At 33.1% G+C, this 21541-nt stretch overlaps 1 protein-coding gene across 1 annotated transcript in view; it reads right to left on the reverse strand.

Moving 5' to 3' along the window:
• The window catches only part of LOC111046812 (protein kinase C), a 34691-nt gene that overhangs the window by 8523 nt on the left and 4627 nt on the right, over window positions 1-21541 (reverse strand). Inside the window, exons 3-14 of the mRNA XM_022332451.2 lie at window positions 20272-20431; window positions 17197-17228; window positions 16111-16193; window positions 15231-15372; window positions 14243-14361; window positions 7724-7883; window positions 6784-6908; window positions 5647-5772; window positions 4959-5113; window positions 4306-4444; window positions 2374-2562; window positions 342-488 (exon numbers count right to left, since the gene is read on the reverse strand). Coding sequence (XP_022188143.1) covers window positions 342-488; window positions 2374-2562; window positions 4306-4444; window positions 4959-5113; window positions 5647-5772; window positions 6784-6908; window positions 7724-7883; window positions 14243-14361; window positions 15231-15372; window positions 16111-16193; window positions 17197-17228; window positions 20272-20431 — 1577 coding nt within the window. The remainder of the gene's footprint in view (window positions 1-341; window positions 489-2373; window positions 2563-4305; window positions 4445-4958; window positions 5114-5646; window positions 5773-6783; window positions 6909-7723; window positions 7884-14242; window positions 14362-15230; window positions 15373-16110; window positions 16194-17196; window positions 17229-20271; window positions 20432-21541) is intronic.

The following is a 21541-nucleotide window of genomic DNA, read 5'->3' on the forward strand; positions in this document are numbered from 1 at the left end:
ACCTCAAATATCTCTCATTATCATCCACCTCAGCAAAAAAATTAACAATATTCAGGAATTTCAGGTGGATACAATAAACGAAATTTCGTAGTAAATGCAAAAAAATATAATTTATAATGGAAATAAATAGTAAACCCAATAAATGATCAGTTCATTGCGAATGAGGACGAAATTTTCATCAAAATCAGAGTCCTATCCGGATACAGAAACGTAACTACAGTTAAAATATTGTACCCTAAAGAATTATCTATGGGAAGTATAAATGAGTTGTGGGAAGCCCTAGCTGGGAGCTAGGAAGGATAAGACGGTAATGATTGATAATAATTAAGAAAAATACTTACAATCTTAGGTTTGAAGGGAGGCTTTACCCTTCGATTTTCGAGGGCATCCCAATCGACATCTTTGAAAAATGAATGAGCCCGAATTGCAGCTTCAGCTCCATGAGCGCTCACACACCCCAACCGCTTGCTCGGATTCTTAGTCATGAACTGAACACAAAACAACAAATTGCTTCAATCCAAGACACACACAAAAAATGCTAATAACTATTATCATAGAGGATATGAGAATATTTCCTATTTTAGTGATAAGGTAAAATATTTTTTCTACGTTTGGTTTTGAAACATATTAATTTTAAAATCTACATCGTGAAAATAATTAAGAACTGAACATTTTGTGAAGTGAACAACTACAAGACTTAATCTATTTTGGACTATGTGTAACCTTATATAAATTTGGGAGAGGAATAGTACAAGGTCACCTTATTTTTTCTTCCCCTATCATTTTGATGATGTTTTTATTGTATTATATCCTATACTATTAAACGAGCAACTTCGGTTAATATGTTTAGATGTTTGTATTTCACCGGATCTCGAAAACGGCTCTAACGATTCTCACGAAATTCAGAACTTAGTAGGTTTATAATATAAAGATTCGATTGCACTAGGTCTCATCCCTGGGAAAACTAGCTGAAGGACATTAAAAGGATAATTATTATTCATCCTTGGAAAAACAGCTGATAATAATTATTTCGTCGTCTGTTGGTGATGGAAGTGAGTGAGCGAGTTCATGTGTGTGGGATTGTGTAAAATTATGACTCAGCTGTTGAACTTTTGTAATCATTCAATCAGGTACTTAGTGCCGGTTGCAAAAAAGCCGGGTTATTTTCAATCCTGATTAATTCCAGTAGATCCATCTTTTTGAAATGGTCTTCTTTGATTTGGTTCACGTGAAGTTAATCAGGATTAAAATTTAACCAGCTTTTGTGCAACTGGGCCTTTGTGGGGAAAATTTTTGCATTCATCTGGGAATTAATCTCAATTTACTGTGATTAGATAGACCATTTCTGTATGAATGTTATTATAATTTCTTCTTTCGTAATAAATTTTTTATGCTTTTGTACTCCAGAGCGAAGCTCGGTCCCCGATATTTATCAATAAAGAAAATATGGCATAAGAAGATATCCCACGGTATGATTCATGTGCCAAATTTATGTTCCAAATTTCAAGCCGTTTTTGTTCTCAAGCCGATTTACTGTCGACTATTGTCTATTATTACTGTTGTATTGAGGTGAGAGTGTAAGAACGGCAGAGTATGAGAGCCTAACAGCGTCACATGCTTCACAAAAAACAACTACTGGAACATTAAAAATTGGAACATAAGCGCCCTATACCATGTAATCTTTGTCATCTTCTTATGCTATATTTTCTTTATATGCTATTCCTCATCATCACCCTTACAAGATATCAACTCCTGGAAAAGTGTTGTATTTAATAGCTTAATACTTGGATGCACATTAAAGCGTTGATTCAAGTACCACCGGGTTCTAAATATTACAGGAACTGATTATTTAAATCAGCATGTTCAATAAAGCATTGCAATCTACAAGAATAAAAATAAATTCAATGTATTAGATCTGGCCTGTAATTTTTATACAATTAGCCGCCGGGTAATAATCTCTTTCCCGGGTAATTATAGTAAATGTTCATGTTTATGATCTAATATCATTTCTCCATGAATATTTAAAATATTTGTATTTCTTGAGTTAGTTACTCATTTTGTTATCTATATTATTTATTTTTGCATAAGTATTATTCCTCTTATTTGTTTTTTATATATTTTTTTCATTTGTATTTGTAAGATTTTTATTGTAAAGGAGACATATTTGGGGAAACCCGTTGTCTCCATTGTGAATAAATAAATACGCAAATAAATAATTATGTTATATATTTTATGGAAATGAAACAATAAATTTGAATTCATAAATTCGTTTTAAGCATCTACAGAAAAACGAGAAACATATAAAATGTAAAATGTACTAACTCACTAGAACGTGAAAATATGAAAATAATGGAAAATATAGTTGAATCTTACTCCTTTGAGTATGGAAACAGCTTCTTTGGTGAGCCAGACAGGATAGAGGACGTCATCGTGTAGAATCGACTCGAAAAGGTCGTCCTCGTTGTCCGCCTCGAACGGCGGTTGGCCGGCCATCATTTCGTACATGAGAACACCGAGCGCCCACCAGTCCACACTAGGGCCGTAGTCAAGTTCTTGCAAAATCTAAAAACGCAGACAAAACTTCATTTAATAACCTTGAAAAATCTATATATTATTGAAATTACTAATAGATTCTAACAGGATACTGATTTTATTAATATTGGTAGGAATCGATAAAGCTAATAAAATATTCAAGATGAAGATGAAGGTGAAATGATGGAAAAAGGAGCCTCCTCCATACGCCAATATTAGAGTAAAAATCAGACTATAGAATTATTCATCATAAATCAGCTGTCGAGTGGATTATAAAACGCATGCCATGACGCATGCAATCAGGACCTCCTAAATACCTGTATTTAGGAGGTCCTGATGCAATTCAAAACGCTAAATTCCGGAAAGCGTTATATGATAATTAAATCTTGTGTAAGCATGATCTGATCAAATAGATAGTTGGTGTATCAGTGTGGATGTGCATATGGTTTGGGACGTCGTTCAGTTATAAATGTTATTAATTCTATTGATAACATTTTTGTTCATTATTTGTTATTATATTCTTTAATTTTCATGAGTTTTGTTATTTTGAATTCTCAATTTGTTTTATTTTTACTTTTTTCATAATTATTAGAAATCTTTGTATTTTTAATTTTTGAATTAGGTGGTATTTTTGTTGTTCGTATTATTTATAAGTTCGTATTATTTTTATCATTATTTTTCTTTTTTCATTTGTATCTGTACACTTTTTATTGTTAAGGAGACATATTTGGGGAAACCCATTGTCTTCATTGTGAATGAATAAATTAATAGATAAATGATACATAGATATTATTGATTGCGTGCAATAACGCATGCAATTAATAACTAAAATATCATAGTATTGTCACTCGAACTTTCTCTGCTTTGAACTCGGGCTGTCCTGTTGCCAGTATGTCTTGAAGGAGATTAGCTTTTGATGTTAGAATTTTTGATACACCAACGACAACAGCCATTAGCTTTTTTCACACCGATATCTCGCCGACACGATATACAGACATGATTTACTCTGATGGACAGTAAAAACGGAGGCTGCGGTTTATAACTGCGCGAGGTCTACTGTTCACAAAACTACTGGTATAGTGCAATTGGCATTATTCATTTGCGTTTTCAAAGAAAGTGAACGAACTATTAATAATTTATGGAAAATGAGTCTTTTAGCTATCTTGCGCCATTCAACGAGGATATCGCTAGATGGTGGCGTGACAGGGTTGATATTTAGTACAGATGTCAATCCAGATAATGTAAGTGAAATATTAATTCGTTACTTATGAGCAATACATAATGCTATCGTTCGGAGTCAAATTTTCAATCAATACAGTATTTTCTAGTTACGGTATCAGTGATGATTTAGTGAAATATTTTTATTTAATCTGGTTTCCAACTTATATAAATTCAAAATTCCTAGTTTATATAATTATATTTTAGAGTAAAAATTAGACAGAGCTTATCAAGTGTTAAACATAACCTAATTTTGGACTATTTCTATCCAAATTTGGGAAAGGAACAGTTTTGCGGTTTAAGCCTGTTGCTCCTTCACCAATCATTCATGATGGGTTAAGAATGATATTTTATAAATAAATAAACTTTATTTTTCTGTCAACTTCACAGCAAGGACTATTCTCGTGATGCATCAACTATAATATCAACATCTTTCCAAAAACTCACCTCTCAAAGTTAGATAACTCTGTGAGTGATACTCAGTCCTTCATAAGCATTTAAATATATTTATTTTTGAACGCAAATTTATTCATGAACTGAACAAAAAAAGCTTACTTCTGGAGCAATGTAGTCAGGGGTTCCACAAAACGTTGTTGTAGTCGCTCCATCCAAGATGCCTTCTTTACACATTCCGAAATCAGCTAGTTTGCAATGTCCTTCGTTATCTAATAGTATGTTATCCAATTTTAAATCCCTGAAAAAAAAAACACCCATTTGTTTTAATGTGATATTTTTTGACACGATGAATGAATCTGGATATTTAAAAAAATTTCTTACAATATTCAATATGAATGTATTGACTGTGATTTGCAATCAAGTACTAATGTATCTGCAATTTTATATTTTGAGAATCATATAAAATGTTTTGAATAAAAGATTATTTGAAAATACTACATGGAGAGAAAGATTGAGTGCTTTGCTTATGCAGTTACGATATAAATACTGGCATATACACCGAAATATAATAGCTTACAATACAGCAAAGTTTTAGATGAATATACATACCGTAACATGAACCAAAGTAATAATTATTGAACAGAACATTATATGAAAAAGCAACTCAGAATTACTATAAGATAATATTGTTTTGGCGGAGCTTAGAACATATCAATGTCCATTCTTTGGGAAGAATACTCAGAATATCCTTCCCAGTAATTCTCTACAAAAAAGAGAGACAGAAGGAGAGCGTAGAGAGAGCAATGTCTCACCTATAAACCACTCCATGCTTGTGTAAGAATTGCAGTGCTAACGTAACTTCAGCTGCATAGAATCGCGCTCTCGGTTCATCGAATTTTCTCGCTCGTTGAATTTGAAACATAAGATCGCCTCCATTCACGTACTCCATCACGAAAAATAATCGCTCCTGCAAACATAATCGAAAACAAGATTAGATAACTATAAAATAGAATACCACTACTACACTACATTCTTGGAAAATCAATATAAAAACGAAACAAGAAGATTCCATGTAATTTGGAAAGTAGTTACTTATTTAGTAGGTTAGTTAGATATATTCTGCTGAGGATTGATATCAAAGTGATACCAATGACTAATTCTATTCTTATAATGAGGTGCAGCGTACCAATAGAATACATCTTTAATGTTTTCAGTTATTGACAAATCAATATACCCCTTCACAGGCGGTCAGCCTATGCTACAAAATTAAATCAAATCAAATCAGCCAGTTAAATTTCAAACAAATTTTTTTGTGTTTTAAACAGTATTTCCTCTCACAATATAATTAAATTTTATTTATATATCTGGAAATATATCCGGGCCAGAAGGCAGCTGCAAAACAAAGATGCATATAATTTATAAGTTGAGGATGATGAAATTGAGAAAAAGAGTATTGAGAAGGTAGGAGATTGATAGAGAAAGAGATAGGACAATAGGTACCTTGGTTTGGAAACACGAGTGCAAGGCTGTGAGGAAAGGATGCTTGGCTGCCAGAGCGAGGATCCTTTTTTCCGTCATTGTACAATCTACGTCATCGTCTTGAATTATAACATCTTTCTTTAGAACCTGAAAAATACAATATTACAATTGACGAGATTTTACGAGAAAAAATGTGTGAGCAAGAAAGCAGCAAAGAACGTCCAATGGATGAAACATGTCTCTGAAGAGATATTCATAGTTTAGGTTTAGATACCAAATTTAGCACGGATACTTTCCTTTTTTAATTCCAAGTTCAATTTCCATCACCAAACAATTATTTGCAGTAGTGTGCTGCAGTTTGGCAGTTTCTATCTTCTAAAATAAAATGCAGTGCTGTACACAAATTTTTGTAAAAGGGATAAGATATTATATGCTGAAGTTGAAAAAGGAAATATGGAATTGAAAGACAACAGTTCACTGCCGTAGCACGTGACCGCGGATGCTTGAAGGTGTTTCAATTCTATTCAAACATTATATTTTGAAAAATTTGCTTTGTGAAAATAATTAAGGACTGAAAATTTTGTGAAGTGAACAACAAGACTCAACCTATTTCGGACTATGTGTGAACTTGTCTAAATTTGGGAGAGGAATAGCACAAGGTTACCTTATTTTTCTCTTCCCTATCATTTTAATGATGTACTTATTGTATGAATCAATAAAGAATAAAGATCATCAACGTGTGTGAATATCAAGTGGTATTATTACATACATCATTACAACATTGGTTCATTGGATTCAAAGATAGGTTTTTAGCTCAATGCCTTTCATATACTGAATGGGGAAAATGAATTTCTGTAGAAATTTACTTCGAGATAAACTGACTGAAGTGGCAGAAAACGCGTTACATATAAAAAAAATTGTTTTAAATTCATAGCATGTGAGCAAGCTGTAAACTACATTACATCTACATTTTTGAATATTCTGAAACCGACGTTTCGCTGCTTAACAATTTAATGAAAAAGATTAACGTTTCACAAAAAATTGATTTCATCTTCGATAACGATCGTTGGCGATAAACTTACTGATAGGGTTGCACAGTTGATTGCAAAAGCAAACGAATTTAAGCACTCATGATGAAATTCACCATTCAGTTCTTACCTTGACAGCATATATTTCTTCGGATCCTTTCTTCTCAGCCAGCATTACTTTACCGAAGCTTCCTTTCCCAAGAACTTTAATAAAATGAAAATCATCGACGCTCATCTTTCTTGCATCAGTTCGACCTGAAAACGAATACCAGTTATATTCTATGAATATATTCTTGATGATTAATCTATTACTGCATCAACTTTATATACACATCATTGGAAATAGTATAAATTGATAGGTACCGCGGCCCATATAAATTAAAGTAGAAGGTTTCGGTAAATAGCCCACAACAAAACTCGGTTGATCAATGATGTGTTAATATTGTATTTTTCTGACTTGACAGTTACTAATTAGAATAGTATCTATCAAATAAAATGTAAAAGTATGTAATGATTCATTTTAAAAATAGGTTTAATGTTATGCTTAACACGTTATTTATTTAAACATTACCATTTATCTTTCCAATATTGGTTGTTAAAAACTGCATTTGTCTATTGAGAATTGAGCCCACAAGTTTAAAATATTTTGAATAATACACGTAAATATACATGTACTGAATATATAATTATTTGATAAATCGAGCGTGATTTTTCAAAAATGATTCTTGACTTTCCAGCAAGCATTCGAAATGTTAATCTTGTTGGTCTCTTCAACATTTCTCAATGCAATTTCAGTAGTGTGCTTGAATCCAATTAAAATACTCACATGAAAAACCTGGTTTCTCAGCCAAACTTTTCAACATTTCATCAAGTGTCAAAATGGGTTAGTTTTAGTTTTGTTTAGTTTTAGTAATGTTAGCAATTAGTTTTTTACAGTAGTTTGTTCAAAGTGCAAAATCCATTTTGCATTTAAAAAACTACAATAATGAAAATTTAAAGGCATTCAATTTTAAAGGCAAACCAATTCAATATATTTCTAAGAAGACAGATTGAGTTGAGCTGGTTTTCACCTTTGTCTTCGGATTTGGAATCTGCGCGCTTATCTGACTCCTGCTTGCTAGGACTGGGGTCGTCATCGGATGGCATGGGAGACACCCCCCCGCTGCCCCCCTCGGCTCCTCCCCCTTTCTCTGCTCCACCACTACTCGATCCTCCAGACTGGGCGGGGAGCTGCAAACAAATATCAACATATTTTTCAAGTCACTCCGAAAACCAACAATTCCGTTTATAAAACTTACAAACTCAAGCGTTTTCAAATCTATCTCATGTTTTTTCACAACTTGTACAAGAATCATTATTCCTAGCTAGTCTATGTTTGGATTAGTCCATGCTTATCAAGATCTGAAGGCTGATAATTATTTGGAAACTGATAAGCTTTGGAAACAGCATATAGCAAAAAAAAAAAGATGTGCTAGTGTGACAGCAATTCAGACTTACTTGGAAAGAGGCTATTAAAAAAAGATGCTTGGAGAAGAGCTATAGCTTTTTACTAGTTAAGAGTCAAAAATTGTCTTCCAACCCCTCTATAACCCTTCCTTGACTGGACCAACATAGGAAATAGAAAAAATGTATAAATTACTTACTATTCTATTTTCCTCACGTGTTGCTATAACCTAACATGTTGTCGTTAAAAATCGAGCAGTAACCAATTATTTCCAATGCCATCATGAACTGATAGTTAATGATGGTAATGCAAAACGAGGGTGTAAAGAAATTGTCAAGATTACCGTAATCATTTATATTCAACTGATTTGTCTTTAGAATTTGGTGTAGTTCACCTTTTCTCCTTTCAAGTAGGAATTTACAAATTATTGTTTGTATAAATATAAATCTAACTTTCCTATTGAAACATGAACTATAGAATCTGATACCTTATATCACTAATATTTATACGAATTTAAAATTTACCCTGAATATAAAATTTAAAATGAACTTAAAGAGGTCAAATGAAGAAAAATGAAGCGTCAAATTCACAAACATAAATCGGCAGTGATTGAAGGCAATTTCCATAAGAGATGATAGGTCTAGGTCTAGAATAAACCAACATAGATGTATGAATAAGTTTTACAAATATGGAAATTTCGGTTTCTGCTCGACATTTAACAATCATAAAAATGAGATTACAGAAAAAGAACCAAGTTAAAGAGGGAAGCAAGAAGGAAGTTGATCATTCATTTAGATAATAAAGAATGAATTTCAAATCTAGTGATTAATTACTGTTTATGAGAATGGTGAAATTGGTAGATTTTTATGAATCTCAAACTAACTACTACTAATCTTGAAATTAAATAACAATACCAACTATATAAATCGATGGAGGGAAAAACGTTTAAATCTATGAAAACTTGGTCAGGATAGATAAAGAAGTTTGTTCAACTGGAAATAGATAACCAGTTTACTAAAAATTGATAAAATAACATGCATTTCATTACGTCAGCTTTGCTTCGATTATCAATGTATTTTTCAGCAAATATTCAATATATTCTATAACATTCAATGGCATAAAAGATTCAAGCATGCGTTTGAACATAGGACGTGAGCATCAACTGAAAAATCTTATGGTGTACGGTACTACCAGAAAAAATTTACTTATATAGGAATATTCTGTGAGTATTGTGATAAGTTACCATACTAATATTAATAAGCGAAATAACCTCTTCAGCCAATGAAAAACAAACATGCTCAAGAGTAAAGAAAAATTATACATTTTGCGTCAAGATCCATGAAAGTTTAGTAAGATGTCGTAATGATTATCCGAATTCCATAAACAATTGGGGGATTAAAGGAACGAGGACGCGAATCACACTTATGAAAACTAAAAATTCCGAGATTTTCAATCTAAAAGGCAACAGAGCTAAATGAACAAGAATATACCAGAAAATTGGGGAAAGAATTGAAAACAGCAAACTTTGCAAAGAACAACAAATTTAAAGAGTTGAAAAATGGAATTGTGAGATAGATTGGTGAGGCGGCAAAAGGAGCAAACAGGTTGAAGTTGACTCAACAAGTACAAAGAAGGATGAGCAATAAATTATCACAAGATCAAGAATAAGAAATTAACGAAGGAAACTTATTAGAAAAAAACAAGGAGTATTAGAATAGTGTAAATAACAGGAAACTGGATAATGAATTCTTCTGAGTCAACATAGTGTTTACAAACCCTTGAGCATCGTAAAAAAGAGATGAATTCCCATCATCATATTCCATAAATACTAGAAGAAAAAATAGAGCAAGCTATCAAGCGTCTAAGGAGGAGTAAAGCACCAGTCGACGATGGCATCCCAAACGCGGCAATCATTCCGGCAATAGATGTGCTGATTATTTCTATTGAAATTATTTTCAATAGTCCTTAGAGAGAAGAGAATTCCCGTTCGGAGGAGCACGTTCGGAAATAAAAAAACTACAAACCTAAAAACTTTGACTTAAGATATTTACAAAATTTTTGCAACTATGATAAGACCCAAATTATTTACAGTTTTTCATGGGATCAATAGACCACACGAAACAAACAGAATCCAAATCTTCTCTTTCTCCTAATTTCGATAAATTTTAAACCCAATCTATGAGAACCTCCCGTACCGGGATCTTCTGCAGTTGATCAACTTCAAGACGCCAATCCGGTGTCTGAAAATTGCCTGAAGTATTCCTATTTACTAGGAATTTGTGGATTTCCCCAAAGCTTTTGACAGCATTAACCACTGTAAAATGTGGAAAGCTCTAGAAAAGTCGGGAGTAGAAATGAGTTTTACGTATAATATGAAGATTATATGAAAATAACAAGGTCATCAGAAGAGTTTAAGAGTCCAGAGTGTCTGGTGAGAGTGCAGAGTATAAGAGTTGGCAAAGGTCTAAAACAGGGATGCCCCTATCTCCTATCTTCTTTGTTTGCAGTATGTTTTTCAACTAAGATAGGAAAATAAAGGTGATAAATCTATAAATGAATACCAATAATCCAACCTCAGTTTTGCTCATGACGAGATAGTGGTTTCCAGAACTCCTGATGAGACAAAAGACACGCTGAAAAAGCTTAAAGATGTATGCAAAAAAGTGTCAGATTGAATGCGAATACAACAAGGCTGATGACAAACTCTAAAACTGTATCAAATACTGTTTACTTCCCGGGTAATAGACTACGTGGAAGAGTACATATATCAAGATCAGCTGCTTTCTTTTGAAGAATCCTGTAGTGAGAGTGATGAGCCACAACAAAGTGTTTAGAATACATACATCTATTCTGAATACCATGAGCCACATTATAAATAAAGGATGACAGAAATATTGGACACTAAAGAAAATTTCTCAAATGAATTCAAGGCTGAGACTTTGGGAGATTGCATATTCCAAGCATTATTTTACATGACGAACGAACTTTCTGTTCGCTTACTGCTCAACTGGACAGAAGACTGGAGACAACACAAACCAAGATGTCAGGGAGCATTTTCGAGCTGCGGCTGCTCCAGCAACTCCAAAATTCTGAGACACTTTAAAGTGAAATATGTTGAGAAAGAGAAACCGGCTCACCTCATCAACTGGAGATGGGCTGGTCATGAGGCAAGGGTGGCAGCAAAAATATTTTCTGAATGGAAACCACGTGACTGGCCCAGAGGAAGGGGACGTCCGGCTTACCAATCGCCGCAGCAAGTACGAGACGTGAGGCTTCTCATAGCCACAGACACAAAAATGCTATCAAATTATAAAAAGGGGAACATTTATGAAAAGATCAAACTGTAAACACATTTTTTTCGCAATATGACTTTGGTTCTTTTTAGAATGCCAATATTTATTTTTTTCTGTTCCCTTAAATATGTTTTTGGTTAAATTTACTATTACAAAAGAATATACATCCCAACCCAATGTTTCAAATGCATGAGTTATTTTTTATTAGGGCTCAAAGCTTAACTACAGGCTTATCATAGCAAGGCTCATGAAGCCAATGCTTCCTTTTCAGAAAGATCTAACTGAAAATTATATTAAATTGCATTTATAATAACGGAGGCAAGCTTTTACTCTTGTTTTTTTTTTTAATGCTGAATTCATGTTGAATAAAAGCCGAGTATTTGCTTATAGGTACTTGTACTCTTTATAAAATTCTGTGAGTTTATGCGTATACAAACAGCAAATACTCATTTCATGATGAATGAATATAATCCAATCCTCTAGTAAATAGCACTAATAGAATATTTTGTTCTGATTGTTTTAATGATGAATGAATATAATCCAATCCTCTAGTAAATAGCACTAATAGAATATTTTGTTCTGATTGCTAGCTCATCCGGCACAAAGACAAACAATACACCTTTTAAGAAAGAGAAACATCAACAGTTTTTATATGCTATAAAACATTTAATTCTAAGAGTCGATAAGGCAATTTTTTAAATAATTTTTTGTATAATTGAAATAAATAACCAGCTGGGGTATACGCGATGCAAACGGCAAGTGATACGACAAGTGATAGCAGGCCCTCTTTTTCGAGCTTAGAGCTCAAACTGCTTAATGGCGCTAAAATCTTAATCTGATGAATATAGAGGACGAAATTTTCAACGAAATCAATCATAGGATAATATTTATGGAAATGATTAGAGATGGGTGAACAAATTTATTCAATTTTTATATTTAATTAAACTTGTGTAATCCCCAATATTTCAATTTATAATATTGAACATAATTTAATATATTGAGTAGTAAGAAATTTTTTCATATTGAAAATCATACTCATAAGCATACGCGCTCCCTTTTTATTCATACGGCCATGACTCGAAATGAGAAATAATGCAGTTTACCATGACTGGATAGCGCTTCAATTATAACAAGTTTATTCAGTTTTGAATATGAATAGGAAGAATTCTGCAGGGCTGTCCTAAGTCTTGGCATTATTGACCGAGCGAAGTGAGGTCTAAGATTCAAGTCGACGGTTTTGCATTTCTCTTTATGTTAATATGTTTTTTGTTTATATTTATGTTTCTATGTTCCGCATTTACAGCGAAACGCAGCAATAGATTTTCATGAAATTTGACAGGTATGTTCCTTTTTGAATTTCGCGTCGACGTATACATACGGTTTTTTGAAATTTGCATTTGAAGGATAATACAAAAGGAAAAGGAGTCTCCATTGAACGCCAATATTACCGTAAAAATCAGACTTTGGAATCATTCATCATAAATCAGCTGTCTAGAGTTTAATACTACCCGTTAAAAAGATCGAACATCTTGAAAATGTATCTTTCCATCAACGTTAGTAGACAGTTGACTATAATACTACCCGTTCAAAAACATTGAACATCTTGAAAATGTATCTTTCCATCAACGTTGTAGACAGTTGCAGCCAGACCTGATAACAGCGCTCACATCACATTCCGGGACGACACGTTACGGTACGATAGGACAGAAAGCTCTATGTTTATTTAGGATTTTTTCTAGACATTTTAAATTGATGAATCATTTATTAATTTTTGAGAAAACATAACAACAGGTCAATGTAACTTAATGAGCGCGAGGTCTACTGTTCACAGAACTACTAGTAGTTTTGAATTAAATGGAATTGCCATAAGAGGCTCTTCTTATATACCATAATTAGACAATTATTACATAGACCATACAAAAACTCAAAACTCAATACGTATATGTAAAAGTTTAAAAACGAAGGATGACAATCGATAAAAAACAGACTATGTAAAGAAGTAACTATGGATAATATTATTAGAAGCCAAGCAATTCGGGTCTACAGAAAATATGGAATAAGAGGAAATATATTTACAAGTAAAAAAGGTATTCAGGAATGAAATGAGATTAGCTGAATGAAACCGATAAATAATTCTGAGCCTTCTCAAGAATGAAAATATAAAAAATTAACAAAATCGGATTATTTACTCATGTCAAATTATTGTATGTACAACTCAAGTAATTATGCTCGATCACTTTTCAAACATGTTAGTTGTATTTATTCAGTAGAAAAGTTTTGAGTCTGCTGGAAAATCTATTACATGATTTTAAAACACAACTGGTGACATTTTGAAGTACTGAATGAGTAGCCTACTAACTTTTGATTGAAATAAAAAGTCATGTTATTGGAAAATTTTAAATTGAAAAAGATTTATAAGTTATGATCCAATATCACATTCATAAACCGATGCAATGGATCAATCAATGAATCTCGTTTATACATGAAACAATAATTATAGATTGTAAATGATTCACACAAAACGTGAAATACAGTACTACAATATCAGCACACTGAAAACTTATGAAAAATGGTGAAATCAACTTTTTGTATAAATATTGGTTGGAGTATATGTATTGAAAATGATCAAAGATGAAAATGAAAAATGATAATTTAGAATATTTATTCGGGCAAATGAATCAAAGTTGGAAAAAACGAAATGAAAATAAAAATAAAATGAAAAGAACTAAGAAACGTACCAACACAATAAAGTGAAAGGCTTAGTAAGCAAGCAGCAAAACAGACTGGGTTGGGGAGCGGACAGTGGGGGTGGAGAGTGCTACAAGTGCAAGTCTCTTCAGTTCAGTTCTGACCTTAGGCCGGTTGGGAGAGATGCCCATTTTGGACAGTATTTTGGCCAAGTCCTTCACATTTATACCGCAGTTGTTGGCCACGTTCTTCTGGCATCGCTTATGGACGTTCATGCTGCACACTGCCAAAACAAATCAACCAAAAATCATTAATCAACTTTAATACTAGTTTAATGATAGCTTACAACATTGCTTGGTTAACAAATATATGCAATTCCATGTTCCACATCTATACAGTCTTGCTTAGTTCACAACGAATGCTGCTATCCTCAGAGCTAGTCCGTTTCTCTAATCCTAATAGCGCATATACCCAAAACTTCTGTATGTGTTAGGAAGGCCGATATGTACAATCTCAGCTTAAACGGAGATTGATCAGCTGTTGCTTTAAACTAGGCATGCAACACATTATAATAAATGTGCGATCTATTAATTGATTAACTAATCAATTAATTACAATACATATTCATATAAACCTAGATTAGCGTTAAACGGTGATGGTGCATATGGATCTTAGTATTGGGAGATGTAGGGTTCAATAGCGCTGAGACCAATATTTTTGTACGCTAGCGTTCTTCGATTTTCCTTCTAAATTGCTTTTGCATCTAAATTTATTCTATAATCAATGTTAAAGATAAGATCAAACACCTACACATTATTGTGAATGCAATAATGATGAGGATCAAGGTTTTAGCCACTTTTCGTGAATATAAGATCGAAAGAGCCTTTCACTTGAAAATTTCGTTCAAGAAATTTGAAGAAAAAAGATTCTTTCAAGACTAGAATGATACTGTTTTAAAAAATCGTTTTCACTAAACTGCTATTGATAACAGGGGAAACATACAACTAACAATGTTGAATTAGATTATAAGATGATTTCATAATATGAATGAGCAAATTGGCTACATAATTAGAATTATTTATTTATTTCAATAACGTATTATGTGATATATAAAAGTGATAATGTAATGTTAGCAAAGATTGGCTTTGTTACCTTCACACTGCAGACCCTGCCTTATGAGTCCATAGAGTAGAGAGCCACAATGATCACAGAACGTGAATCGCTTATAGTTGTGCATGACAAAACGATGCGGCAGGTTTACACTGAATCTTTGTCCTTGACATCCTTGGCTCGACTGCACACAAAAATATAAAAATTTATACATGTCTCAATCCAATTGCACATACAACGAACAATGAAGCTGTGTAACACACACTGGTAAATAGTAGAATTTCATTAGTTTAATTGGAATCTTATTGAAATGAAAGAGTGCTTTCTACTGTTTGTAGATATTTGAACATGATCTCAAACTCCAAACACAGAAAAGTATGAACAATAGTAGCTACAATAATTACAAGAAAATGCAAAATTTAGAACTAAGTTCGAAAAATGAAATCAACCTACCAATCTTGAAACAATAAAACTAGTTGACTATTTCAGAATTACCATCCATCCGTTAACAATGAAAACACGAAACATTTACTATAGAAAGAAGAATAAATCATCTTTGTTTTGAGAACAGATTGCATAGTAATCATAATGTAAACATATTAATCATAATGTAAAGTATTAAACGCATCATACTGTCTATGCCCATATACAGCTACCAAGCCAAAGATAGAATTTCTGTAAATTGAGGAAGTTGACAGTTGAAATGAATTCTTCTTTATCCTCTTTAAAAAAATAAAATACGAGCTTCTAAATTTTCACATTATTTACTGTTAGTGTTATATCTATGATATTCAGTAACCACTAAATGTAGTTGATCAAAACAACAACCCAAGTTTCAAGAGATATAAGTGATAAGAGTTATAAAAGGATGGAAGAAAAAAGTGAATGAAACTGTACTGAATGATAACTGATTTGTACTTACTTCATCAGTTACCTCGTCTTTCATTCCAGGGCATTTGGTTACAACAAGATTGTGGCAACGTTTATGTACAACACAGGTACACACTGCAACAAAAATACATCTTGGGTTTTTCACTCGAATCAAGTATCCTTTTTGCATATAAACTGAAGCAAAACGGATGCTTATAGTGACGGATAGTGTTATTGGTGACATACAAGTAGAGTTTAAACCAGGCAATCAGGGCCATCTTTCTACCAAAGTCTGAAATCTTCAGTTTCATTTACTTATATACTATCACTCAACAACATAGATTTGTCATAGTCTGCAATGAATACATTTAAACTTGAAAATGACCTATGGTCAAAACAAGTCGTTGTAATATTTTAAATAATAAAGGGTACTTCAAGTTTCAATATTGTTTTATTAATCTGCAATGAATGTATGGTAACAGGCTATGATAACTGGTGAATTAAAAAGACAGAAATATATTACACGAACTTTAACTCAGAATTTAATGGCAATTATTATGCGCTATATTGAAATTTTCAAAGAACTTATTAATCATGATCATAACTGCAATATTGGCTGTGATATTGAAGATTATATATACATCGATCAACAAAAAATCGCTTAAACTATATTATATTTATTTAAAAAATCCTAACCAAATTAAAATTTGATTCATACAATATTACACTAATATAATATACCGGTAATAAAGTACCTACTTTACTCTTCAAACAATATCGAATAGTTAAATATTATACATTGGAACGTTAATTGGTAAAATATAATGTTCTGCCTAGTTGCGGTTGGTACATTACTGGCGATTTCAAGAAAAGTCGTTCGTTCACCTTATGACGACACACGACAATGCTGCCAAAATGTCAATTTTCCGTTAGTGCATGATGCACTCAGCAATAGAGCAATCAGCAGATCAGCTGCACTTATATTTTCCAAGTTTTTTTCAGATTGGAATTCTGAAAAATTAGATTGACTGAAATGTGAATCATAAAACACTAACAAACGAGTTATTCTAAAGCTTTAAAGTTTTATAAGAAATAAGATAAAATCAAATAATTTTAATTTAATAATACTTTCACTCACCTTGGCATTGATAGCCTTGCTTTCCAAGACCCCTGTGAAATGGAAGAAAAGAAAATTATTAAGCGAGAATTTACAAACAAAATAGAGAAAACAAAATTGATAGTTTGTGACTAGGTAATGGAACCAACCAGAACCAGTTAAATAAGGCTCACATAGTTGGATATTCACACTGGCGCTATTCAAATCGAACAACCAAGGTTGCGAGTATACCAGTCCACCGTGGAGTACCCCTTGACTTTAGTCGCTTATCATGCTCATTTCCACTATTCAAGAAGTTAGTGGATGTTCGACTCATTTTAAATTGTAATTATCGGTTTATTTATATCAAGCTCCAAATTATGTACTCGTAATTGTAAAAATTTGACTTTTTAGTTTCCAAATAAACAATAATATTATTGATCGTGTGGTCATTCATATCCAAAACCTCCTAACCTCATTTTATCAATAATAGCCGATAAGCGGTCACTTGGCGACCAGCATGTATAGTCGCTGAGCAACGTAGTCGCCGAGTCGTGGACACCGGAATCGCCTAGTCTGAGCATCACCATTAGATAGCACATGCTTTGTAGCCGAATGACCCAGTATGGAGTCGCGTTGCGATTTGGGTCGCGCCTGTGTAAGTAGAGCCTTACTTTTTCAACGATGAAAATTTTGTGAGTTCAAAGTTGACAAATTATAATATTAAATAACTAAATATGTAAATTTCTCCATTTCTACTTGGGAAATTATAACTCCCCATTCCTGCAATTAGAATAATTACCAAATGGGATTATCAAGTTCCTCTCACTTCCCCTCATGACAATCCTTTCCTTCCATTCATTCACCAATTAATGCTTTATCATTTATTTATCTTCATTGTTTCATGAACTGTATATTTTCAATCGACTTGAAAAGAATACGATGAGAACAAAACTATCCTATTTCAAGTGATTAACAATACTATCTATATTTTTATCTGTTCCTATATATCATTCAATTTAATCTACTATTATAATATTTTCTAACACTATCTCACGTAATATTTTTAGACTGATAGCGTAGATGCATGGTTGAAATTGAAATGCAAGTGACAATTTTGAAGTCATTCTTTTCTGACATTTGAATGAATAAATAGTCCGAAGGAAGGTTATATCCAACATTGATAATTTGCATTTATGAAAGATTCTTAGCACTGATTTATTACCAAGCAGTTGATGAATGTAACAAATCAGAAAGATTCAGGTAATTGGTTGCTATAGATAGGTAACAATGACTGTTTTTTTACACTTGGACAGACAGTTGGATGATATAATACCGAGTGTTTCAAAAAGAATGACCCAATTTTAAACAGTTATATTTACTTTTAAAAATGGTGCACACAAACCTATAATACATCAAATTACTCATAGAAGTATCAAGTTTATGATTATGTATTGGAAGTGCTCTATGTGCCCTCCTTTTGAGGCTCGGACGACATATAGACGGTAGCCAAATTCATCCCAGACTGTTCGCAAGATGTCTTCTCGGACTGTATCTACTGCATCAGTTACCCTGGTTCTTAGCTCCTCAATATCAAGTGCTAAGGGAGGGACATAAACACGATCATTAACGTATCCCTACAGAAAAATCACACAGTGTTATGTCAGGGGACCATGGAGGCCAGGAATGCATAGCCTAGTCTTGCGGTCCTGTGCGCTCTATCCAACGTTGAGGCAAGTTGGTGTTGAGGAAATGGCGTACATCCTTGTGCCATCAAAAGGAGGGCACATAGAACACTTATAAAACATCATCAAAAACTTGATACTTCTGTGAGTAATTTGATGTAGAATTGGTTTGTGTGCACCATTTTTTCGAATAAATATAACTGTTTAAAATTGGGTCTTTCTTTTTGAAACACCCAATATATCGGCAGACACTCAGAATTGTTCTCTGATTGGCTGAGAATCATCTAATGGAGAGAATTAAGCAATCGGATTACAGTTCTGAGTTTCGACCGATGAATGTCGGGCAACAAATTGGTAAGTGTGAAGACGACCAATGTCATGCTAAGCTGAGTTTCAGGAAATCGTTCTTAAAATTGACCCATGATGTACTCGTCAATATACAGTATTTTCAAATAAATAAAAAGGTAACTAGAATAAATTTATTAATATTCTAGTCTAGAGTTTATCTAGAGAATTGACTTATTTTGAAAAATGCTGTGCCTATAAATTCACAACTTGTCCTACATTCCCTACATTGAAACTAATGTCATGAGGTAGGATATGCACAAGTGTGTGGATATGTTTACTTTTCGAAGGAAAATGTCGAATGCAGTTCAAACTTTTTAAACATTTTCTTCTATCTGCAGGCTGCTTTTGAAATTCAAAAGTTTAGTCTCGGTTTAATCCGGTGAAATCTTCAAATAACTGAGAATGGTTAATAATACCCAGAATATTTTTCCAAAATAAAAATACTCAAGTTTTGGACTTCTGTCTTCGATTTCGGTGTTTTGCTTTGATGGATAAATATATACCTCAGGTCCAATTGGACGATTTATAGAGAACAGATTTCTCAGACCTGGTCTCTTGTTTTTGTAAATGATGATCGTACCTCAGTTCCAATTGTTCTTGTACTAGATTGCAAGAAAAACTATACAATTTATTATAATCAGAGAGAAGTCTTGGACTCCTGTCTCTTTTTTCCCTTATGTTTTATTAGATGGATGGGGTAACTTACCTGGTGTAAGATCGATATTAAAAATATCGAATTTAGCACCATTATACGATGATAACTGTTCACTGTATTATGAATAATATTAAAATACAGTATTGCTATTTTAAAAAAAAACGAACCTCCCTAACCTACCCTTTCACCTTTAAAACATTATTAAACAGAACATTTTAGGTTCTGAACAAATTGATATTTTGATGTACTATCAATAATTCGTACACCACATACTTGTACCCCGATGGATTAATAAACCCCTCAACCACATGTGGACAAATCAAGCAAATCAGGAAGAACATTTATGGACCCCTGTTCCTTGTTTTCTTATGTGGTTATTCTATGGATAAATATTAATGTGACCATTGACAGTGGTTTGGGATGAATTACCAGATGAACTCGCGACAGTGGGAGCAGAAGGTGGGCTGCCGCAGGAAAGTGGCCATGAACTTGTGGCCGTTGACCTGATGCACGCGACGCCGCATGGCACCGCGACGCCGGTTCAGGCCCTGGCGCTCCTTGAACTCGCGCGGCTTCGGGCTCTGTTGCTCTGCAATCACAACCAAATTCAAATTCTTAATTTTTCCTGACATTTCACAATGTATAAGCTTGTCATAACCAATAATAAATGGCAGAAACAAACAGCTAAAATTCAAACCACAAACCTATACCGAAGTGAGATTCACGTTATAGTCAATGTAAAAGATAGTACTAAATAGATGCCAATTTTCTTCTAACACCTATAGTGGATATTTGTGATTCAAGTCATCCCTGTACATCTGATATCATATTATTAGTTGATAGTTGTTAATGATAATGAATCAATTATATCTTAAGTTGCGTACAGTCTTGAGCGTCACGAACCATATTTCACTTTTCATAAGCTGATTTATATCTGTATTTGTACAGAGAGAGAGAGTAAGGTACAGATATAATGCACGTAGCATCAGCTGATGAAAAGTGAAATGCGCGTGTTCGTGGCGTTCAAGTCTGTAAGCACCTTTAAATATTTTATATTCATGAACAAATATAAATCGTTTTGTGAATAAATAATACATTTTCGTAATTATTGGGATTGAATAATAGTCTGGTAGTTCATTATATTTCTTCATAGTGAAGACTAAACAATTTGGCAACATTGCAGAGTAAGAAAAGAAAAGAGCTATTTGCTTTGTCCTATGACAAGCGAGATGGCAAACCAATGTTAACCAGATGCCAACTTTATAACGTGAATCTCACTATAGCATTCTGCACTCCTTCTATAATTCTACGAAAGGAACATTTTTAACCACAGTCGAAAGAAAAATTGGCCAACCAGTTAGGTTAGGTAATGGCCAACAACATTACAGCTTTTTCGTTTTTAACTCAAAATAATAATTATTGTACTGTTAATCTTTCTCTGGCACAAACACCAATAGAAATGATTCATTAAAACAATTAAATAGGCAGTCATTAGTTCTGCTAAAGTATTCGAATAGCCTATCATGTAAAATATTATTCAAAATTCTTGAATACTTCCAAGATATTAGCCGAAATATCATGCAATGATAATTATAATTCTCACTTCAATTACTGACGACAGTTAAATAGGAGGTTCTAGAACAGAATAAAATCTCTCGCAAAAGCAATAATATAATTTTTTATTCGCCTCTATTAATTT

The sequence above is a fragment of the Nilaparvata lugens genome, chromosome 4, assembly GCF_014356525.2.
Source record: "Nilaparvata lugens isolate BPH chromosome 4, ASM1435652v1, whole genome shotgun sequence".
Taxonomy (NCBI): Eukaryota; Metazoa; Arthropoda; class Insecta; order Hemiptera; family Delphacidae; genus Nilaparvata; species Nilaparvata lugens.